Raw genomic sequence first — 25,458 nt, forward strand, 5'->3', positions numbered from 1 at the left:
ATTGTTATATTTAAAGAAACCTGTGCTTTTTTTTTTTTTTAAAGATTTTATTTATTTATTTGACAGAGAGAGACACAGCGAGAGAGGGAACACAAGCGGGGGGAGTGGGAGAGGGAGAAGCAGGCTTTCCACTGAGCAGGGAGCCCGATTCGGGGCTCGATCCCAGGACACTGGGATCATGACCTGAGCCGAAGGCAGACGCTTAACGACTCAGCCACCCAGGCGCCCCAGAAATAAAACACTTTAGAAACAGTGAGCGTAAGTAGCCAAATATTAATTTATAAAAACAGTATTTTAGAGTAATGGTTAAAGAAATATAACCCTAATTACAACATGGTATCTTTCTCAGAAACCCTTCATGTTGCAGATTATGCTAAGGAAAACCCATCCTGGCACAGTTCAGTCTCTAAACTTGAAGTACCCTGAGCTCTCTCTTTTCCCATGGCCACATAGCTTCTCTGAGTCTCAGCCACATGTAGTCTGTTTTCTCTGGTCAGGCTTTTAGAACTAATCACATGAGAGGTTTGTTTACTTTTCCACTTACCTACTCTCACACCTTTGCTTCTGTTCGAAAATGCCTGCAGAAAGTTGCGACAAAATATTTGATAAGGTTGGAGTTGTAAAAGCCATCATCATCTCTTTCTGATCAGAAGATCTTTTCTTGTTAATGCCCCTCTCCTCTCTTCTCTTTCCTAAGTTTGTGCACACAGAGAAATTACGCATTAATTTAGGTGGCTTACCCCCTCAGCAACTTGACAATGACTTTTTTTTGAAAACTACCTTAAAGGGCCCACCCATATCCTAATTCAGACACACTATATTGAATCAAACTGATTTCAAAAGGATTGTTCTACTGAAGTGACCCTACTAATTTATTTTCTAAAGGTCATTAATCTTATATATAATTTTCTTGAAAATGAATTACAAATGCCTTGTTTTTCTTAAATAACTGAGTTTTAGTAATTTTTTATTTTGTTTGCATTTTCCTTCCTGTATTCTAGCATAATAATTTGAGTATGTTTCTCCTGTTTTAGGCTCTTGAAAATCATTTACAACAAAAACATTCTGCAGAGCTTCAGTCATTAAAAGATGCACACAGAGAGTCAATGGAGGGCTTCCGGATAGAAATGGAACAGGAACTTCAAACTCTTCGGTTTGAATTAGAAGATGAAGGAAAGGCTATGCTTGGTATTTTGAAAGGATTATAATATTGTCATATTTATTTGTATGTTCTACTTTAAAATTCAATATGAAATCACAGCTTTATTTTTAATTTTTGAAACACCAAAATGAATATCTAAGTGTTTTGGATATTTAAAGTTACCAGGTGAAGAGGTGAGGATGGAGGAGTAGAATGGATAGAACAGAAACAGTGAGGTGAGGTCCCCTCAACTTTCTCCATACTCTGGCTATGTAAACAACACCCACTGGTGCTGCTACCTACCACTAAGGGACTAAATGGAGTCAGGACATTCAGACTTTCCACTCTCCAGTGACTAAAAGAAGTAGATAGGCATGGAGCCAACATGTCCTTAGACTTGATAGTCATATGTTTATTTTCCACTTCAGGATTTTGTTTTTAGGAGAAAACTCATGTTTAGGTCTGACTTTTTGTCTAGGCATTTTTCAGATATTTCTTTAACAGGATTTTAATCTTTGAAGTATTCAAATCACTGCCCTTTTTATAAGGAGATCAGTTGACATTTGAAGAAAAACTGTATACGTATTTAAAGAGTTTTTGGAGGTTTTTTTGGTGGTGTTCAATAACTTTTTATTCCTACCTTCTCATTTTCCTTTTGTTTTTTTCCCCCTAATTCTTTTAAGAGTTTTTATTGTATGTTGTCACATTTCAGAGGTATACCCTTTCCAAGTAGGAATTGGGAACAAAGAAGACCAAAGTGTTGCGGATACTTCGGGCCCCAAAGGCAAAGCCGTCTGACCCAGTTCATTGTCTCTACTATTGCTGGGAGCCCTAGGCCAAGTCATCAGAACTCTATCCTCTTCCTCCTTTACCAGCCACTGTGATAGCTAGGGTGAAAATCATAGTGAGACTATTTATCAGACATTTGTGTGATACCTCTTTACATGCTACAGAAACTGCTGAGCAAGGAGAATTCAAAAATGAACTGTTGCTCTGTATTTATATAGAAGGAGCTTATAGTCAAATGCAGAGGTAGTCTGTAAGATTCTGGTCCAAGGGACCACAGACTTTCCCCAGCTGTGTGAGGAGAAGTAAAAACAGGCCAAGTGTGGGACGCCTGGGTGGCTCAGTCGGTTAAGCGTCTGCCTTCAGCTCAGGTCATGATCCCAGGGTCCTGGGATTGAGTCCCGCATCGGGCTCCCTGCTCTGCCTCTGCCTCTCTCTCTCTCTATCTCTCATAAATAAATAAATAAAATCTTTAAAAAAAAACAAAAAGGCCAAGTGTTAGCACTATTGTTTAGTCCATTGAAACTTGATTTCAATACCTCTTTATTGGCAAAAGGACTTTTAGTGATTTTTTTAAATTAAACTTTTTTATTTTGAGATAGTCGTAGATTCATATGAGCTTGTAAGAAATAATACAGAGAGATCCTCTGAACCCTTTATCCGTTTTCCCCAGAACTATAGTTCATATCACAACCAGGATATTGACATTGACACTGTCAAGACCTAGAACACTCCCATTACCATGTGGGTCCCTGTTGCCCATTTATAGCGACACCTACTTCCTTTTCCTCCCCACATTTAATTCCTGATAACCATTAATCTGTTATCCATTTCTATAACTTTGTCATTTAAAAAATGTTATAAATGTAATAATGTGTAACCTTTTGGGGATTGCTTTTTTTCACCCCTCATAATTCTCTAGAGATTCATCCAGGTTGTTGTATGTATCAGTAGTTTGTCCCTTTTTATTGCTGAAGGTCAGTTGTTGTCCTTCACCCATTGAAGGACATCCGGTGTTTTCAGTTTTGTGTAAGTGTAAATTTTCATTTCTCTGGGATAAATGCCTGGGAGTGGAGTTGCCAGGTCATATGATGGTTGTAGGTTTAGTTTTCTTTTAAGAAACTGCCCAACTATTTTCTAGAATGGCTGTACCATTTTATATCCTCACCAGCAATGAATGAGTGACAGTTTTCTGCCACATCCTTACCAGCAGTTGATGTCACTGTGTTGTAGTTTAGCCATTCAGATAGGAGTGTGGTATTATCTCATTGTGAATTTTACTCTGCATTTCTCTAATGGCTAATGACGTTCAACATGTTTTCATGTGTTCATCTGCTATCTGTATATCTTCTCTAACTGGATTGTTTGTATTTTTACTGTTGAGTTTTGAGAGTTCTTCATGTATTCTAGATACTTAGTCCTTTGTCAGGATCATTCAGGTCTACATTTTGCCCCCATTATTCCATTGAAATTACTCTCCCTGAGGTCACCATTGAACTTTGAAATTCCACTGCACTCCCACTTTTCTGATCCCTGCTCTTTAATCTCATGTGCTAGTCCTGTTTCCCATGCATCTGTTAAATATTGCTGTTTCCCAGGATTTAGTCCCCAGCCCTCTGGTCCATTTTTCGGTCTTCAGGCTTTTCCTGGTTGATTGGATTCACAACTATGACTTCAACTACCATCTATTATGCTAGTGATTCCAAATACGTATTTCTAGATCAAACTGCTTTCCTTGTGAATTAGATTTCTATTTTTTACTGCATATTAGAAAGTTAGATATTCTAACTTATACTCTATATTTTTAAATATTAGCTCACCATCTCCCTCAGGTCCAAAATGTGTTGCCATTCCTGTACCTCCCATTTTAATTAAGAGTATTACTGTTTACCCATTTGCCCAAGCCAGGAAGGTAGAAGATGCATTTAACTTTTTTTCTTTTGCTTCCATATCCTGTTAGTTCCTTCACTTAAATATTTCCTACATCTGTTCCCTCTTCTTTAGTCCTTTTGTCATACTCAGTTCAGGGTCGTATCATTTTTCACCTGGGTTATTGCTGTAACCTTCTCGTTGATCTTTTTCCTGCAGTTCACCCTCCAGACTCCAGTCTGGCTAATCTTTGTAAGACTCAAATCTCACCATGGAACTTCCCAACTTTAAATCCTTCAGTGACCCCCATGTCCTACCTCAGTGCCTGTCAAGTTTTTCCACAGAAGTAGCCCTTACCGCAGGGAGACTGAACTTATGCCCCCTACATAGAGGTCTCAGGAAGAGCCTAAAATGACTAGTTACAAGCACAACATTTCTTTGAAGTTGTCTCATGTTTTAGCTTTAAAATGTACAATTTGCATTTTACTCATATCTCCTTTGTATTAACATGAAAGTAATGGCTTTCCCCAAAATCTTCAAGTACAATTCATGTTTCAGAAGATGATCGTGTGTACTCTAAAAGTCCCTCAGACATACTGCCACACATATCCCAGATTGAGAACCATGAACCCAAATGTAAAGTCAAAAGCATTTTGTGCTAAAACTTTCTCAGACTGGGCTCCATTTTCTTTCCACTATGACCACATGCTCTGTGGGCACCCACCACACCAGTCTTCTTACAGTTCACCTGATCGATTTGGTTCTTTCTGCTTTTGCATGTTATCCCTTCCTCATTAATGCTTTTCTCTTTCTCCACTTGGGAGAACCCTTACTCAGTGCGTTAGACTGAGTTATTGTGACAGTTCCTTTGTGATAGCATTCCCAGTTTCCTTCTCCTAGGAAATTTGGGTGCTTCCACCACTGTGCTTTCATTCATAATATTCATCTCTGCTATCCCACTTAATTCCCTGGCTTGATGCCTTTCCCTCTAGCCTGTGTGGTTATTAGGACAGGGTCATATTTTGTTCTCCCTTAGTGTAGTACCTGGCATTCAATAAATGTGGTTTGTATCAAATAATCTCAGATTCAAATAAAAATCATGACTTAAAAATCAAAGCATTCACCAGCCAGTGTTTAACGTCTTTCAGAACTATTGTGGAAGAATTCTTACCTGGGTGGGAAGTTGTTCCTAAATGAGAATGTTATGGCACTGTTCAGTTCTAAAATGTTACTATTCCAATAGTGAATTAGAAAAGTTAAAAAACATTTTGTCTCCATTCACACCTTACTGGCAAACCAAAAGCATATATGGAAATACCTTGATCCATCTGAGCAGATGAAAATTTTCTTATCCTTACAAAGCTAGATGACCTCTAAATTCATGATGTTATATGATAGTCTAGGATATTTTAATGGGCATACACAAGTGTCCTAATTTAAAAAAATACTATTCTGTGACTTTTATAATTTTTATGTGAAGTATCAATAATATTTCTAAAATACACAAAAGGTTTTTTTTTTTCCCTTGTATTCCAGCTTCCTTACGCTCGGAACTAAACCATCAACATGCAGCTGCAATTGATTTGTTACGGCATAGTCATCATCAAGAATTGGCAGCTGCTAAAATGGAATTAGAGCGAAGCATAGACATCAGCAGAAGACAGGTAAAGAAGAACATTCTGTTATGTAACGATTCCTTAAATGTGAATAGATTTGAATGTTGACCATTTTCTGAAAATTATTTTGTAATAACTAGTATTTTCACTAGTTATTATTTACCATCTATATTTAAGAGTCTTATTTTTAAAGGGAAATAGGTAACTTGACTTTAGCATATTGGTCATAAAATTACATTTTATGAATTTTTAATTGAATATTTTGAATTTTACTTGCATCTTGAGAAGGTGAACAATGAAATATAAATAATACGAAGAGTGAAGGCAGAATACTATGAAACAGCACGGTCTATAGAACTTTCCAAGATGATGGACCTGTTCTATATCTGTGCTATCCACTATGGGAGTCACTGGCCACATGGCCTTATGTCTAGTGTGACTATGTGTCTGGTTTTGTTTAATTTTAAATAATTTAAACTTGAATTTAAATAGTCATACTGGATAGCATAACTATAGAAGTAGCAGATGCTCAAGAAAAAAGATAACTGATATTTGCATATCACTCTAGCACAGGTACTACTTCGGCTTTTTAAACTTTGCTCTTTGGACAAGTATGCTTCCTTCAATTAGATAGTTTATGATCTAAAATGTCTGGATGGATGGATTTCTAGACATAGTGCATGAAGGCCATCATTTGTTAGACTTAAAACTTTGACTTTGTTAGTCTTTAGCTATGTTAAATGATCAGCTCAAACTTTCTCTTCATTGCTATGAAGTTTTAAATGAGTCACTTTATAACCATGGAGGGAAATTATGTTTTCTTCTAACTAGGCTGACACTGAAATTGACAATGTGTAGATAGACATTGCAGAAAACAGTGACTTCTAGGAAAATGGAAGGGAGCTTATCTTTCAGACAAGGTAACTGCTATATCAACACTAAGCAGACAGTCTGCTTTCTAAGCCATAGGATGTGTGTGTGTGTGCCTGTGTGTGCGTGCTGGGATAGCCTCCCTAGATGCAGGGCCTTTTTAAATGAAAGGACAATTGTGCCAGAATTTTATTGTAAGCCCATATAACTTGGTGAGTATGGAGGAGCCCTGCATTCTAATCTCAGCCCCGCTTCATTATAAATCATCCTTGGACAGATATCTCTTGGGTAATGGTTTCTTCATCTGTAAAGTGTGTGGGAGATGTGCTTTCATGGTCTTTTGGGCCTCTTGTCACCCTGATATTATCCATATAAACACTTCTTATAGATGGGAAGAGAAGAGGCCTTTAGGTTTTATTTCAGCAGTTTGCAAGCAATGTCATTAAATTGGACATTCCACTATGTCATTTTCTTTCCCTTAGGTAAATGCAGTAAGCAAATACTAGAAAACTTTTAAGAATTATTTGTAGGGTATCTAGCTTGCTCTGTCAGTAGAGCATGTGGCTCTTGATCTCAGGGTCGTGAGTTCAAGCCCTGCACAGAGGTTACTTAAAAAAAAATTATTTGTACTTTGCAGAGTAAGGAACATATGTGTAGAATAACAGATCTACAAGAGGAATTAAGGCACAGAGAGCATCACATCTCAGACTTGGATAAGGAGGTACAGCACCTTCATGAAAATATAAGTGCCCTAACCAAAGAATTGGAATTTAAGGGGAAAGAAATTCTCAGAATACGAAGTGAATCTAACCAACAGATGAGGTATGCCATTAATTACAAAAGAAGGAATATACAGTGTTATCTAAAAGACTGTTGTATAGTAGTTAGCAATAAATGTCTATTTTTATGGCTAGACTGCCTTCTAGTAGATATTGATTACCACTTCTTACTTTATTTGTTGACTGCTGTAATTTAGAACATAGATGAAGTGTTTGTATTTTGAATAATATGTATGCATTCAATAACTTCGGAAATTGTATAATTATCTAAAATCTTTATAAAATAGAATTTAAAAAGCATTAAAGGAGACAACTTTAACAAGCTAGAAGATTAGAGCAAAGTAAGTAACTTACTTTAGGCTGTTTCCATTAATTTTCTATATATTATACCTGAAACCATTTCAAATCTGGTAGAGTATAGAAAGTTTTGAAAGCTTGACCTCAGAATAACGTATTCTTAACTAAAAATAAATTAAACAGGTTGCATGAACAAGATTTAAACAAGAGACTTGAAAAAGAGCTGGATGTCATGACAGCAGACCACCTCAGAGAGAAAAATATCATGCGGGCAGATTTTAATAAGACTAACGAGCTACTCAAGGAAATAAATGCAGCTTTACAAGTGTCGTAAGTCGTATTATATTAAAGAAAATTCGTATGTGGGAAATAAACTGAGGAGACTGTGTCTAACCTCAGTTTAGCTACTCTTTTAAATCTAATTGATACTTAAAAAAGAAAACGTAAATGCTGTATTACAGATGGTAATTGCAATGTGATATTTTCAGTAACGAGAAGGCAGTTGAGTGACTATCAGCTGCCACAGCTACAGATGCACTGGGACGGTCCTTGCCGAAAGCCTGTCCCTCACAATCATGAACTGTCAGGCCACGGTGAAAACTCTAGAGACGTCCATTATATAATGTTAAGTAAAAAGAGCATATTGTGGCCAATAGGAATATTAGGATCCTACCCATACACTAATAATACATGTTTTATATACAAATATCAAAAGAGCTTAAAAAACAAATACAAAATTTTAATGACAGGACTTCCCTCTAGGGAGTGGATTCCAGGGTGTTGGAGGTGGGGAAGAGCAAAATCTTCCTTTTTATTTTTTATACTCTACATAGATACTGTTCGAGTTCCTACAAACAAGCATTTAATTTTGATTTTAAAAATTAATGAAAGTAAAACATCAGAAATAGTTACTACTCATATATAGTAACTCCAGGATTGTTAAAAACCAAGATTTCTAATTACTGTTTAATGTTTTAAGGAAGTATTTAATAGCCCCTCTCTTTCCTACACCCTTATAAACTATTAGAGCCAGTGTGCAAATAGCATTCACTCCCATCTCTGAGGCCTAAACTCTAGTTCAACTTAAATTATCTCAGAATTAATCTATTCTAAGCTGCTGCTGCAAATGGTTTATTCACCTTTAGTCTCTCTTTTTCTAACCAATTAAAAAACCTGCATAAAAATATATAGATATCTCCACATACCGTAGTAAAGTGAAAACAGTGACGAATCCCATTACCCTTAGTCTCAGGTGCACCTTACCCTTCCGTGTCAGCCACACCAGCCTGTTTCCTGCTAAGATTCTCCTGTGTTTACAGCCTAGGATAACCTCCTACGTTATTACTACCTGATTACCTTCCCCATCTAAAACTCATCTCACATTTTACCCATTTAACTAATTAAGCCTCATAGTAAATATTGTTACATATATGTAATATATATACCCACATTCACTTAAGCTGAAACAAAACCAGGCCCCTCCCCCTCCCCAGTGGTTGGCATTTACTTCAGCAGCTCCTGAGGTGAGGTACCCTCTCCTGGACACACACAGAATTTTCACATTAATAGGCACTCAGATGTTTCCTGAATGAATTTTTTTGAGGATTCCCTATAACATTTACCACTTCATGAAGTTACACTTGAAATGGTGAGGAGACTCATGAGATCATTTTCCCAGTCACAGTGATTTTTTAGTGTTTGCTGTTGTGGGAGGTAATTTTTAAATCCTCTTGAGCCACAGTAAGAGCTCATAATCTTAGGCATTTTGCAAAAATTAGTTACAATAAACTCTACTGTTTACTTTTCCTTTTCTTGGCCCCATTGGACAGAGGCTGAAGTCCTGGCATCCCCCTCTTCACAGTCTGAAAAAACATGCTCACAAAAAGAATAACCCCTGTCTGTCTGTGTGTCCTGTCTCCTTAGGAATGTTAATTTACAAAGATTAAAGGCTTGTTTCTACTTTATTCTGTTTTACATGGTTTTACACATTATGAATTTTCAGTAGATAATTAGTTTTTTATATTATGCTAATTTTTAATGATCAAAGAATTAGTATTACTCATGAGTCAAATATTTTATCTGCTTTTCTAGATCTACCATTTGTTTTATACTAGGTTAGTATAGGTCCACGCTAACCAACTGTCTTTCTTTTTTCAACAGAAAACTACCACTGTCATATAATTAGTCTCTAGCTTAAGTATTTATTCTTTTAGTTGAAACCAAACATACATACAAAAGTATTTAGACCAGCGCTGTCCAGTAGTTTTTCTGTGGTAACGAAAATGTCCTATATGTGCTCTGTCCAGTACAGCTGTTACCAGTCAAACAAAATGGCGGTTGAGCATTTGAACTGTAGTTAGTACAACCAAGGAGTTGAATTTTTAATTCAATTTTAATTAATTCAAATATAAATAGCCACATATGGACTAGTGGCTACCATATTGGAAAGCACAGTTTTATACAACTGGATATTTCTGTTCTATATCCTTAAATGCAGCGTGCTTGGATCTGCTGAACAGCTTAGATGTAGTCAGAGGTGGTGAGCAAGGAGAGTGCATTCCAGCTTAAGGAGCTGGGGGACACTTGAATTTTCTCTGCCTGTTGCAAAGGACTGAGGGCACCTTACTGAAATTTCTAACCGACTGTATGCTGACTTTAACTCTTTGAAATCGGAAAAACCCTGTGGATTTCTAGAAGTGGGTGGTAGTGGGAGGGCTGGAGGAACATGGGTCAGGCCGAATCCTGGAGGGGAGGGACCTCTGGAGCTGCTGGAAGCTTCTTGCTTCTGTTCCCACCCCAAATCCTGTTTAGACACCAGGGAAGAGGGGACTAGAAATTTAAAGAACAGAAAATACCCTCTAAACATTGTAGAAATAGTAATGAGTTCTGTAGCTCTTATGGAATGATTACTAAAAAACCCCTTTTCTAGTGCTGGGTACTAAAGTCTTAGATTTTTGGATATTCTATAGAAATGGTTTTATTTTTCTGAGTGGTATAGTAGTAAAAACCTTGTGTCTAATATGTCACAGTTTTTGTTTTAGAAACAAATGAGAGAATGAACTGTTTTAAAGAACTTTAATCTAAATCTAAACATACGTAGAACTTGGGATCATTATAGTTCTTTATTATGCAGAAAAGGGGGTTCAGAGATTATTATTGATTGTTTAAGTTTACATTAACTTCTCACTGTACTGAAACAAAAAGATAGTTTCTTCTTGGAGGAAGCATTGAGTTTTCTGTACGGGGCTGTTAAGTAGGTCAGTAATCCCTAATTGAAAAGAAACACTCCACCATGCCAGAATTACTTATTCTTTAAAAGTTGTTTGAGTTCTTTTATCTATAATACCCTGATCGTTCTTTGTTGTTGTTCTTTGATTTTTAAATTACCATTCTGGTTGTGTTCATATGCTTTGTGAGGTAAGGAAAAAGTATTTCTGTTGTCATGCATCAGAGTCCGTGCCCATAAATTATGGGGAAAGAAAGGTTCAACATTAAACTTCTTCAATTATATATTTCTTAAACTCTAGAAAGGATGGTATAATAGAGTTTATCCTTATACAATTAAGATTCTAAAGCACATGTATGCCAATACTGTTGTTTGGCCTAGAATCTCAATTTACTGACTTTGTCAATTATTTTTTTTAAAAAGCCCAGGAGAACTGCCACCTTGAAAATATTTTTACGCGTTTTATACAGCTTTTTTAGGTATTCCTATTTTTGGTTTGTGTTGTCCACGAACCCTAGACATTGACCTATATAGAGCCAAAAATAAATAAATAAATAAAAATCAGGGCATGCATGCCTGGGGAGAATCCAACAGTGACCTAATTAGTAATTATGTATGTTTTACTTCTGTTTTCTCTTAAAGGAAATCCTATATTTTGAGTAAAAGACTATATAAACTTGTATGTTTCCCTCAACACAGTGTTTCCCAGGCTTTAAGCTTTCAGAATTTGGTCATTTCTGGCTACCTTTGATACTGTTTTCATATTTTTAATTGATTCATTGTAACTTAAAAATTTAACAGGAAGACTTCATTATTTCTGCAGTAAAACCATTATCACTACTGAAAAATTGTATCCATTTTTCTAAATAGAAGCCAGGCTATACTTATAAATATGTAAAGTCTGTGAAAATAAAACCGTGTTATTAGATTCTAGCTAGTGTTGCTGCTGCAGGCCAGTCTGAGCCCGGTGAAATAGGGTAATAAGCTTATGTTGTGAAGCCCATTTAAGATACATAGGACCGGGCGCCTGGGTGGCTCAGTTGGTTAAGTGACTGCCTTCGGCTCAGGTCATGATCCCGGAGTCCCGGGATCAAGTCCCGCATCGGGCTCCCTGCTCAGCGAGGAGCCTGCTTCTCCCTCTGACCCTCCCCCCTCTCATGTACTCTCTCTCTCTCATTCTCGCTCTCTCAAATAAATAAATAAATCTTAAAAAAAAAAAAGATACATAGGACCACACCAAGACTGTTTCCTTCTTGTGACCAGAAAGATTAAAGGAGAACAAAGTAAGATCATTCCTTGTACCACCAGTTGTTCACACACCTAGTCTTTGGGAAACTGTGCTGGCCTAGAGAACTGACGGGGCAGCTGAAGAAGGGGAGACTGTTGACCAGCGCTGGCTTGAAATGGATCAGAGTAATACCAGGTGTTCTTCCTGTTAGAATTTTGAAAGACTTAGTAATTCTGGAAGTATATTTGCGAGTTAAATCTAGATCATATTACTTGTTCTCTCCTTTAATGCTTTCCAATTTGTGTTTATATGAATTGTTTCTTCAATTTAATCAATTATTTTTTCCCTTTTTAATATCAAGGTATCTTTTTAAAGTTTTTTTTGGTGATATTAACTGATAATAATTTTGTAGGTAAAGCATGTTTAAACTAAATGAAAACACACACTAGAATTGAGGCTCAGAGCGGAAAAAGGTGGTTCAGGGATTTTAAGTGATTGTTCTAGACTCACTTTAACTTATTGTACTAGAACAAAACAATAGAAATAATAGTTTTATTTATTTTATTCAATAATAGTTTTAAAAAAGGCATTAAATTGAGTTTTTTAGCGACCATTTACTGCCAAGTATTCTTGTTCAGCTAGTTCAAAAATCTTCTATTTTGCTTTTAATGATAAAGTACCATGGTGACATCTTGTGGCTACTCTGGTATTAAACCCAATGCCTTTTTCCTTGACTAGATCATTGTTCCTCAAGCTTCTTTTTTTTGCCCATAAAACGCCGTATCATGATAAAATACAAGGTCCCTCTATGTGAGCCCAGTGAAGCACATTTTTCACTCAGTCTGCATCGTCACAAAAGAATAAAAGATAGTGAAACTAACCTCAAACTGAATGGACAAAGTCCCCTCTGATCCTGAGACATGGTGACTTCCTAACCCCACACTTGTCTTTACCCACATATCTTCCTGAACCCTCCAGATTAGAACTTTAGGTTGGGCTGAGTTAGCGGAGTTTTTTTACTAAAATTCCTAAAATATGCAGAGATTCTTGTGATTCCTAGAAGAGAGATGTTACTCAGTATTTGTTGAATAAATTTCTCTGTGCATCTTCATTCACTGTGATTTTGAGCTTACGTTCTACCCTTTTACTTTGCAAACAGTAAGTTTTTAAATTGCTGTAATTATGTAAAGTTTCTAAAACTGAAATTGTTTCTCCCCCACACTCCCAATTGAGCTGGCAGTTTCCATTTGCATCCTCTTCATTCTGCCCTGTCCTATATTTTTAGACTCTGCAGGGTCTATGGTGCCTCTGCTCATAAAAGGTGGCCTCTATTCTAGAGTCTTCAGTGGCATTCAGGACTATTGCCTTCTCATCTCATTTGGGGCAGAAGAAGCCTAGAAAATTAATTATCTTATCTGATGAGCCTTTTTACAGTGTATATGTATTAGCTGATAATACAGAATTTTTAAATTGTGTTTCCCATAAGAAAGAATGATGTCATGTGTGTGTCCTTTGTTTCCCTTTCCTCTGTATCTTTTCTTGTCCCTTTTCTGTATGTTACCAAGCCTTATGTCATCACACAGGAGTGTATTTTTGGTAAGTTCTCCTGATAGGGAGACAACAATTCCAGCATCAGACCTATATTTAGAGGTTAGTATTATTCATTATATCATTTCTTCTACAGAGCTTACCTCACCTCATCCCCACACACTGCTGAATGACTTACAATGAGTGAATTCTTGCAAAAGTAATCTGTAGTCTTTAATAACATCATCTACCCCCTTAGAGCCTTTAATAACACTAGAGCTATTTGAGGCAGTCATGTTATTATGCTGAAAAGTTTTAAGGAAAAAAATTTGGTTTTTTCCAAAGTTTTAAGGAAAAAAAATTGGTATGTGTTCAACTGGACTAATTTGAAAAATGTAGGTATTACAGAAGAATGTGTCTGAGTCCTGTCAATGAACTAAAAGGTTTCTTGTTTTCAGACTAGAAGAAATGGAAGAAAAATATCTAATGAGAGAATCAAAACCAGAAGATATACAGATGATTACAGAATTAAAAGCCATGCTTACAGAAAGAGACCAAGTCATAAAGAAATTAATTGTAAGATTTTGGGGGGGAGGAATGTAACCATGTTAGTTACCATGTTTGCCAGTCAACAGTCTGTTGGTTAAGTATTAAGTAATGCTAAATGAAAATTGAAAGTATAAAATATGTGCATTGTGATTAAAAGTTTATTAAAAATGTTCATGAATAAGGATAAGAAACAAATTTTTAAATTTGGTATTAGGTAAGGGAATTGTGCCTCTTTTCAGTATTTTTTAGAAGTCTTCAGTACTTATTTTTGTTTAATAATGTCATTGCCAACATATAGTTAATATGTTATTGAAGGTGTGTATTGTTCATGTAGAATTAGAATTGGATAGGAAAGAAGAATCAACACACGCATGCATTAGCCTGCACTGTGTACTTCCAGTTAGTCATGTTAACTTACCCTAATCCAAAGAGATACTCATGGGAAAAGGGTTCCATTTTCTTAGGGTTCTAACTAAGAAAAGTTATAGGCTCTCTCTTAAGAGTCTTGGTCCAAACTGAGGTGTAAGAGTCTCTGAGCGGTCCATCAGGGAAGGAAATCCAGTTTTAACAATAAATAAACTGCCTTCATTAAAGCTATTATTCTTCAAGGATAATACACAAATGTCTTAATTCATAAAACATTTTAGAGTCTTCCAAAATTATATATCCTGATCAATAATTAAAATAATTGTTTTTTATGGTCACAAAAAAAGAAAAATCTTTCAGAGTAAAAACTAAAAATAGAATGCTAATCACTCTATTGGTTCATTGATCTCTTCAACTGAAAACTATGGATGTAATTAGCATGCAAAGAGAGCCTAGAAGCATTTATTTCTGAAGTCCTTTTTTCTTTAAAGAGCCTCTCTTTGTTGGCATTTAGGAAAGTCAGCCTATTGGCTGGGACTACAAGTTCCTGCTAAAAGCAGAAGGTTATAGATTGGGGTTCATTATGGAACCCAGGAGCAGACATTGGCAAGATTTTCCAGGCATTGTGAACATGAGCACAGGCCTCATAGATTCCTCTGATTACCTTCTATTCCACACATGAAGTCAGCAAAGGGATTAAGTATATTTATTTCATCTGGTAGAAATAGCTTTTCCAGTTCATAGCGAACAGATGTTAAAGATATAGTTGTATTTTATCCTCACAACAGGATAGGTATTAGACTTCAAAGAATAAAGCAAACACAAAGCAATATAGCTAGTTGGTGACAGGCTAGGAATCCAGCTAAGGGTTGTTCTACACTCTTGCCACTGCACACCAATTCTGCGGACTCTGAAGCACATGGGCTGAGATTGGTGTGAATGACAGTGGTAACTAAGAAGGGGATGAAGAATCTAGTTCTACTAGAGCACAGTCCTGCATTTCACACTCATGTGTTTACTTCCTACAGTTTGTTCAGTTGACACATGGTGGTGGTGAAGTGAAAGGCAAAGGATTTATCTGTATGTAGGTCACTTTTTCTTCGGTCAGTGATTAGCACTGCTGTAATACAGTGGACCCTTGAATAGTGCATGCGGCACCAACTCCCTGCACAGTCGAAAATCCGCATATAACGTGACTCCCCGAAAACTGGATTACTGATAAACTACTGTTGTCCGGAAGCCTTACTGGTAACAAAGTCAATTAACACCTATTTTGTATATTATATACTGTATTCTGATAAGCTGGAGAGAAAAATGTTACTAAGAAAATCATAATGAAGAGAAAATAACATTTATAGTACTGTATTCATAAAAAAAAAAAAAATCAGCATGTAAGTGGACCCATGGAGATCAAACCTGTGTTGTTCAAAAGTCACCTGAACACTGAGGTCTCAGAGAGGAGATTAGGCAAGATCAAATGTATTACCAGTACTGAAGAGTAAGGATATATCAGTGTCACCTTTATAGAAACAACAAATCCATGCATACAACTCCATGAATGTAAGTTAAGCTGCTCGAACTGCACAGTCAGCCCTTTGGAATAGAGATGGGACCAAATAAAACATTTCGATCCAGTCTTGGAGAAAAAAGTTATTAAACAGTAGAGAAGAGCCCCAAAGCATAGGATTTTGAAAAGTTTTGAAAACCTTCCCACCAGCAGTCATTAAGACACTGGCAGTCAGATCTAGAAATCTTTGATGAATGAGGTATATAAGTCCTCACTCATGTTTTATAGTAAATTTTGAATGAAATGGCATTTAAACAGTTTTAAATTTTCAACAGAAAATGTCTAAGTGATGTTTATAATTCTTTTGCGTAGGAGGATAATAAGTTTTATCAGCTGGAATTAGTCAATCGAGAAACTAACTTCAACAAAGTGTTTAACTCAAGCCCTACTGTTGGTGTTGTTAATCCATTGACTAAGGTATGTGCTGTAAACACTCTAAAATAGGGATGTAGTTTAAAACTTGCTTAAAATTTTTAATATTTAGAGCAGCATAGGATAAACCTTCCAAATAGTGTTTTCTTAAATTTAATATTTAGGATTAAAATCTATGAAATCTATGTATACATTTTCACAGAATGAGACTAATATTTTTGTTGAGAATTCGTACTCCTTAAAACATGATTGTAAAACCTTGGTTTCTATCATTTTGTTTTTCATATCTCCAAAGAAAACTAACATCATTTTCTTGGTGTTCACTATCCTCTATGGGGTCCTGAAAGGTACTCCAGCCGTGTATACCCAACAGCTCTCCCTAACTTAAGGCCTGAGGCCTGCCATGTTAATGAACCTTGTTGCTTACCAGTCTTTGGAGAAGAGCTTGACTTCTCTCAGTCTTAGGACCTTTCTTGACACTTAAAATTGAAGATGGCCCATTCTGATACTTTGTTACTCTCTTAGGAGCATAGAAGAGCCTTGTAGACAAGTGAAATGGACATGGCCAAGTCTTACACATCTTTGTACCCCAGCTTCCTATGGCTCCCCTCATAGTGCTTTGGGTATAGTAGGTATTCGGTTGCAAATTTCATCACATTTGCTATAAGTGGCCACAAATAAGTGAATAAAGCAAATAATGAAGAATTAATTATGTATATTGGCTTCATAGGGATTACATAGCTTTTGGCAGAAATCAGTAGTAGAAATAAATTAAAGTACTAGTGCGAAAGTTATTTTTTGATTCAGATTTAATTTGCCCATTATGCCTAATTTATATTAGGCCCTTAGCCAGAAATTTTTTCTTTCAATGCTCATAAAAACTTCTCTGTTAAGAACATGGACTCTACCTTTCCTTCACAAGTTAAAGTGCTTCAAACTTTAAGCCTTTAACACAGAATGAACTTAAATGTTTTATGAAACAGAATGACTAAAGCAGGGATGCCTATAGCTGTATCTACAGAGCCCAAAATACTACCTGGCACGTGGAAGGCTCTCATAGTTGGTGAATTAATTAATACAGTTATAGTTTTTAAGTTCATAATTTAAGGTGAAATACAACAAAGCAAGATTATGAGACTTGTTGAAACAAATAATAAAATGAAAATATTTCTAATATATTTTTTGGAATTACATTTTGAGGTACAAAACGGTTACTGTAGAACTTTACCAATGATACTTTTGATTTCTTCAAATAGAAACCTATAGTAGGTTTATTTATGCCCTCTGGTGACTAGAATAAGAAAATGCAAAAGATACATCTTTGTTCACTTTTGAGTGATTTCAGCTTTAATAGTTGTGATTCTAGAAGACATTATTATTTTTCCTTTCTCTTTTCAGTTATGCAGAGTAGACTCTGTCAGAGACTCCGTGATTCACAGAATATGACAGAGGAGGGCAAGGTCTAGATAGTAAGATCATTACTTTGTAAATAAAGGAAAAAGGCCAATTAGGCTATTAGTTTTTTTTTTTTAATCATTTTGCAGAAAAATATTTCATAAATTCAGTTAGCACAGATTTAACTTGTAAAAGATGGTGTTAAAAATATCTTGCAAAATGTTAAATTTTATTATGTTACAGCAAGATGATGCTCATTGATTCTAGAGGTGTGAATAAAATAGAATTGATTTGCAAGCTGATAGGTTTTGATAATCTGAAGGTGTTCCTCTTCCTGTTAATTTTAAAGACCAACTAAAATATTTAATAAATGGATCACTTTTTTTATAACCTTTTAATGTTTTTAAAAGATTATGAGCCAATTATTGATACCACCAATTGGGAAATGAGACTTAATTATGCAGATTTAATTTTCTCTCTTCAAAAAGTACAGTGAATTTAAAACCAGTTACTTGAGTCAGCTTTAGGTCTTAAGTAGGAATGTGGGATATGTTTCAAACTACTTTGCCAAGCACTTTTCCATTCCCATTTTTTTTTTCCAGACAAGGACTGCCTCCCTTTGACAGAAGGCTAAAGTTCACGGACCTCCCTTTTAAAACTGTTTAACTTTATAACCTTCTTCTCCTAATTTTAGCCCAAATCTGTTTAACCTCATGGTATCTGCAAGATCTCCTTCTACCTTTCCTCCCAGTAGTCTTTACCCTTTGACATTCTTTCCATCTCCTCCCCTCCCCATGAACACCAATTCGTGTTTCTTCCTCATTCTTTCTGGCCCAGCAGCATGTCTGTCCCTAAGGATTCCATGTAGATAAAGAACACCTCCAAGGATCCCCAGACCACACTTTGGGTAACACTGGTTCATTTTAACATCCTAATTTAACATAAAGCTTCCAAAATCTTCCCATGCCAAATTTATATCTTCTACTATTCCTATTTTCTCATTTGTCCTTATGCAGGGACTATCCTCACATGTATTATTTTTAATGCAGCAAAAGAAGAAGAATGATAAGTCACCAACAAACAGGTTTGTGAGTGTTCCCAATCTAAGTGCTCTGGAATCTGGTGGAGTGGGCAATGGACATCCTAACCGCCTGGATCCCATTCCTAATTCTCCAGTCCACGATATTGAGTTCAACAGCAGCAAACCACTTCCTCAGCCAGTGCCACCTAAAGAGCCCAAGACATTTTTGAGGTGAGCCCCGTCTCACCAGTGATTTTTTTTTCTTTTCTTTTTTAACTTGAAAAATTTACCTTCTTACATTGCAGAAATTCACTACTTTAAGACCAGCCTAGGAAAAGAAATATTACTGTGAAAGATTTTCACAATATATTTATCACTTCTCTAAGGAACTCCTTTTTGGCTCTTAAGATTTTTTTCTAATTTCTTGCCAATTTTTCTGTAAGCTGAAAGAGGTGCTAATGTAATTTGTATGCTTAGAATTTTAATATTTATGGATATTTGCTTCATTTTCAGTATTGTAGCAAATTTTTCACTAATAATCCATCTTTATTACAGAACTTTAAAATTTTTTTTTGTTTTTCTTGTATTTTCTTTTTCACTTTCTTGCTTACCAGGCTTATTTACAAATATATATGCTTACTGCCAAAATAAAAAATATGTAAGCTTTGGGAATTTAATGATATACAAAAGCAAAAAGTAAATTTAGAAAAAAAATTTTACAACTGATACTCCAATTTGAAGTTAACCTCAGACTTGATTAAATGTATTAACAAGAATTTAAATGAAACCCAATTGTTTATCCATTAAATAACATCAGAAAGTATTGTTGTTTTAGGTTTACCTTACTGAGTCTGTGCTTTAATTTTTTTAACTTATTCCTACTAAATCTCAGCAGTGTCACTAGTAATAGTCTTACAGGTAGACGACCTTTTTCTAGGGTAAGTGATGACATAGTTAATGACTTTCAAATTGAAGAATGTAGCAAGAATAAAAATAGTCACATACACTTTTGAATGTGCCTCCTGCTAAATATTTTGTGTTGCTTATTTTCCCTTGTGCATGGGTATGTTCAGGTATCAGTAAGATGCATGTGCATGAGCTCAAGGAACTTGACTGCTGGAGTTTCCATTACACATTGTTGCGTGCCTTGTAATTTCCCCCAAAGACGGTAGGGATTCTTTTATTTTCTCAACTAGCCCAAAGAATCGTTAGTTAGAATTAAGTATAAATGATATAACTTTGAAGATGGAGGGGAAATGGGCTTCTTAATTGTACTCCTTTCCCCCTAGACTATTTGTTTATGGAATTATGAAAGTTAAAATGAATATACATGTAGTAAAAATAGTATGCCATGGCTTAGTTACTTAGTTATATATGTGGACACATCTGTAAAAATCAAATGCTTGTGTCAGATTCTGAAATTTTAAGTAAAAAGGTGCTGAAAAAGAGGAATGTTATCTTGTTCTCATTTCTGACAATTCCTCCTGAATTTTTTTATTCAAAGAAGGTGACATTTTTCTCAGCGGTCTGATTTTTCTCTTTTTGTAATTTTTTGTAATTGTTTTGATGTGGCTCCTCCTTAACTGACTTCATCTGAGCTGCTGATGATGCACTCTCATGCTCTCATGGAGTGGAGAAACCGATCTAGTGTAGAGGGATCTACAAAACACATCTAACACAGAACCAGTTGTGGTCATCGACACTGATGTTTTTTGTGCTTTTCTCTTCATTTTGCAAAACAGCTTAATGCTGGGTTACATGTCTCTCTTTTTTTATGAATTCAGTCCTCCTCAGAGTGAAGCTTCCCCGGTGGCTTCTCCAGATCCCCAGCGCCAGGAGTGGTTTGCCCGGTACTTCACATTCTGACAGAATTGTGTTGGCAACAGCTAGCTCTGTGTGGACTAAGAGCATGACCTCATACAGACGTTATGTGAACAGGCTTTCCTATGTCAGACACTGTGAATGAGAAAGCATTTGTCTCTCCAATTTGAAAATACACTATTTCCTGTGATATTTATTGGAATTACTCTACTATATTATGTGTGTAATTATAACAGTTATTTTTATTTGAGATGGAAGAGTCTTTAACCTTTGTAATTACTGCATAATAAATTTTGTTAGAACAAACAGTGCTTTTCATTTTTTTCTAGTAAGCTTGTTAGACTTTTTAAATATTTTTTAATTTAAATAAGACTTACTGAAAAGGTGTTTTCTAAAAAATTTTACTGCATAATAAAATATCAAATTATTTGACTTTAATAATCATAACACAATCAGGATAAATACATTATAACCTACTAATTTGTTCCATTTCCATGTATAACTATAACTATAAACTGTGTTCTCTAAATTTATAAGACTATAATGAAAACACTCGTGGAAATTATAAACTTTCAGCTATAAAAGTACTGCTGACTTATTTATAGTGTATTTTATTATTCTGATAGTTGAGGATCTAGAACTTCTAATATAGTTAGTCTCTATGATTAATATGATTTATGGCCAAAAGTTATTTGGTAAAGAGACAGTTAGTGGGTGAGGGGTATTAAGGAGGGCACTTGATGTAGTGAGCACAGGGTGTTATATGCAACTGATGAATCACTAAACTCTACCTCTGAAACTAATACACTATATGTTAATTAAATCTAAATTAAAATTTAGAAAGAAAAAAAAATTTGTTACTGATATATCAACTCAACTAGTGTTCAACAACTAGAGTGCCAAATTTAGTTGACTAAGCAATGTAGATTTTAGAAGAATCTGGGGGAACAAGATGAATACAAATACCTGATCTATGAATGATTGTACCAACAATAAAGACCAGTTTTTTTAGTGGTTATTATGTGTCACTGTGCTGAGGGGCATTAGAAAGATTATTTAATCTTCACACAATCTTCAAGAAACAAACCACTGGATATGCGCTTGCACAGTTGGCGTGTTCTTTTAAGTTATCCTGGGGGAGAAAAAAGTTTACATAAAATACTTGCTCTGAATTTTTCCTTCAACTGAGACTGAATTTTCTAAGTGGTTAATTCTTATTTCAGAAAACAAATCTAGTTATAAGCACATATTCTTGTCCCTGATTTTTATTTTACCTAATAATTTGGAGATTATTTACCAAGGATTTGATGATTAGTACTCGTGCAGGTGACTATGCTAGACACAGACATACAGAGATGATGAACACCTGTCCTCAAGAGCTAACCACATACTTGCTGAAATAGTCAAGGATCAAACTTTTTCAATATCAGAGCAATATCAGAAGGGACACTAGATTTATGGAATGTACAATGAGAACAGAGAGGAGGAAGTGATTAATTCTACCTAGGTGGTATCAGGGAAAGCTTGACATGGAAATGGTACCCAATTATAATTTTGAAAGATGGGTAGGAATTAACCAGACCAGGGACAGGGCTGTTTGAGGCACAAACTGGAACAAGTATCAAGAAAGAACAGGCCAGCTACATCCAGAGAATTAAGTGCAATCCTATGGGATCAATGTGTAGGGCTAAAGAATATGGCATGAGACAGCAACCATTCCTTGAGCACCTAGCCTTTTATTAGAATTTAACATTTTTTTTTTAAAGATTTATTTATTTATTTGACAGAGAGAGACACAGCGAGAGAGGGAACACAAGCAGGGGGAGTGGGAGAGGGAGAAGCAGGCTTCCCGCTGAGCAGGGAGCCCGATGCGGGGCTTGATCCCAGGACCCCGGGATCAGGACCCGAGCCGAAGGCAGATGCCCAATGACTGAGCCACCCAGGTGCCCCTAGAATTTAACATTTTTTTTTTTTTTAAGATTTTTTTATTTATTTGTGAGAGAGACAATGAGAGAGAGAGAGCATGAGAGGGAGGAGGGTCAGAGGGAGAAGCAGACTCCCTGCCGAGCAGGGAGCCCGATGCGGGACTCGATCCTGGGACTCCAGGATCATGACCTGAGCCGAAGGCAGTCGCTTAACCAACTGAGCCACCCAGGCGCCCCTAGAATTTAACATTTTTAACTCATTAACAACTCAGATGAAGAATACAAATGTACAAGTAGTAAAGGTTAAAACCTATGCTCTATTATGCTACAAAGGGCCTGAAATGCTTAGTAAGGAATTCAACTTGATCCTTTAGAATTTTGAGCAAGTAATAGCATGATTAGATTTAAAATTTTTAAATCACCATACTGGCTGGAAAAAAAAAAAAAGACCTACTTATATGCTGCCTACAAGAGACTCACTTTAGACCTAAAGACACATATAGACATTGAAAGTGAAAGGATGGAAAAAGATATTCCATGCAAATGGAAGAAACAACAACACGAAACAGACCAGGATAGCAATACATATATCAGACAATAGACTTTAAAACAAAGACTGTAACAAGAGATAATAAAAAAAGGACATTACATAATGATACTCCAACAAAACACAGAATAACTGTAAATATCTATGCACCCAACATTGGAGCCTTTAAACCATAAAGCAAGTATTAACAGACATAAAGGGAGAAATTGACAGTATTACAATTATAGTAGGGGAATTTAACACCCCACTCATATCAATGAATAGATCAGGCAGAAAATCAATAAGGAAATAGTGCCTTTGAATGACACATTAGACAAGATGGACTTAACAGATACTTACAGAATATTCCATCCAAAAACATCAGAATACACATTCTTTTCAAACGTGCTTGGAACATTCTCCAGGACAGATCACATGTTAGGCCATAAAACAAATCACATAAATTTAAAAGTAGAATCATACCATGCACCTTTTCTGGCCACAACAGTATGGAACTAGAAATCAATCACAAGAAGAAAAAAAAAACTAGAAAAAAAAAATACCACAAACACATGGATGCTAAATAACATGGTACTGAACAACCAATGGATCAACAAAGAAACCCAAAGAGGAAATCAAAAAATACATAGGGACAAATGAAGATACAATGGTCCAAAATCTTGGATGCAGCAAAAGCGGTTCCAAGAGGGAAATTTAGAGCAATACAGGCTTAAATGAAAAAAAAATAATTCAAACAATCTAAACTAATACCTAAAGGAACTAGAAAAAGAAGAAGGAAAAAAAAAAAAAGCCCAAGGTTAGTAGAAGGAAGGAAATAATAAAAACCACAGCACAAATAAATGAAATAGACACACACACTCCCACATACCCACAACCGAAAAGATCAATGAAACCAAAAGCTGGTTCTCTGAAAAAAACAAAATTGATAAATCTTTAGCCAGATTCCTCAAGAAAAAAAGAACACATTCAATAAGAAACAAAAAAGGAGAAAGAACTGACACCACAGAAATACAAAGAGTAGTAAGCAAATAATGTAAAAAATTCTATGCCAACAAATTGGACAAGCTAGAAGAAATGAATTCCTGGAAACACACAATCTTTCAAAACTGAACCAGGAATAAAAAATAAATCGGAACAGATCAATTACTAGTAACAAAATTGACTCAGTAACCAAAAAATTCCCAACAAACAAAAGGCCAGGATCAGACAGCTTCACAGGTGAATTCTACCAAACATTTAAAGAACGTTTGGTCCTACTACAAAAACTAGAAAAAGAAGAAAAGCTTCCAAATACATTGTACAAAGCCAGCATTACCCTGATACCAAAACCAAAGACACTACCAAAAAAAAGGAAAATACAGGCCAATATCCCTGATGAACATAGATGCAAAAATCCTCAACAAAATTTGAGCAAACCAAATTCAACAATACGTTAAAAAAAAAAATCATACACCATGATTAAGTGGGATTTATTCCAGGAATGCAAGGGTAGTTCAACATTAGCAAATCATGGGGCACCTGGCTGGCTCAGTTGGTTAAGCATCTGCCTTCGGCTCAGGTCACGATCCCAGGGTCCTGGGATCGAGCCCCATGTCGGGCTCCCCACTCAGTGGGGAGCCTGCTTCTCCCTCTCCCTCTGCCTGCCGCTCCCCGTGCTGTGTTCTCTCTCTGTGTCAAATAAATAAGTAGAATCTTTAAAAAAAAAAAAATTAGCAAATCAATCAACATGATATACGGCATTAACAAAGCAAATAGATGCAGAAAAAGCATTTGACAAAGTACAACATCCATTCATGACAAAACCCCTCCAGAAAGTAGGTTTAGAGGGAACATACCTCAACATAATAAAGGCCATATATGAAAAACCCACAGTTAATATATTCATCATACAAGGATGTCCACTTTTGCCACATTTACTAATATAGTATTAGAAGCCCTAGCCACAGCAATCAAGTAACAAAAGGCATCCAAATTGATAAATAAAATTCACTATTTGCACATGACATGATGTTATATATAGAAAATTCTAAAGACCCCCCAAAAAATTAGAATAATTGAATTCAGCAAATTTGCAGGATAGAAAAATCAATACAAAGAAATCAGTTGTGTTTCTACACACTTATAAGTAGCAGAAACAGAATTTTTTTAAAAAAATATTTTCACATAACAGACACCTATTTTTTTTTTAAAGATTTTATTTATGTATTTGAGAGAGAGAGAATGAGAGAGAGCACATGAGAGGGGTTAGGGCCAGAGGGAGAAGCAGACTCCCTGCCGAGCAGGGAGCCCGATGCGGGACTCGATCCCGGGACTCCAGGATCATGACCTGAGCCGAAGGCAGTCGCTTAACCAACTGAGCCACCCAGGCACGCGCAGATACAGTAAAAATCCCATTTACAATAGCAACCAGACGAGTAAAATAGGGGTGCCTGGCTGGCTCAGTTGGTAGAGCATGTGACCCTTGATCTTGGGGTTGTGGGTTTGAGCCCCATGGTGGGTATACAGATTACTTAAAATCTTAAAAAAAAAAAAAGAAAAAAGAATAAAAGACCTAGG

General features: G+C 35.9%; 1 protein-coding gene across 6 annotated transcripts in view; it reads left to right on the forward strand.

Annotated features, from left to right (window-relative positions):
- The window catches only part of FAM184A (family with sequence similarity 184 member A), a 112,460-nt gene extending 91,729 nt beyond the window's left edge, over positions 1–20,731 (forward strand). For 2 of the 6 annotated variants that reach the window (XM_032407982.1, XM_032407983.1), the window contains 8 exons: positions 1,035–1,188; positions 5,333–5,460; positions 6,920–7,104; positions 7,542–7,688; positions 13,798–13,915; positions 16,134–16,238; positions 18,638–18,840; positions 20,394–20,731. In XM_032407982.1, the coding sequence (XP_032263873.1) occupies positions 1,035–1,188; positions 5,333–5,460; positions 6,920–7,104; positions 7,542–7,688; positions 13,798–13,915; positions 16,134–16,238; positions 18,638–18,840; positions 20,394–20,475 (1,122 nt within the window). In that variant the 3' untranslated portion in view covers positions 20,476–20,731. The remainder of the gene's footprint in view (positions 1–1,034; positions 1,189–5,332; positions 5,461–6,919; positions 7,105–7,541; positions 7,689–13,797; positions 13,916–16,133; positions 16,239–18,637; positions 18,841–20,393) is intronic. The other 4 variants (XM_032407985.1, XM_032407986.1, XM_032407984.1 and 1 more) reach the window with 3 other exon arrangements.
- The last annotated feature ends 4,727 nt before the right edge of the window (positions 20,732–25,458 follow it).

The sequence above is a fragment of the Phoca vitulina genome, unplaced genomic scaffold (assembly GCF_004348235.1).
Source record: "Phoca vitulina isolate PV1807 unplaced genomic scaffold, GSC_HSeal_1.0 scaffold9, whole genome shotgun sequence".
Lineage (NCBI taxonomy): Eukaryota > Metazoa > Chordata > Mammalia > Carnivora > Phocidae > Phoca > Phoca vitulina.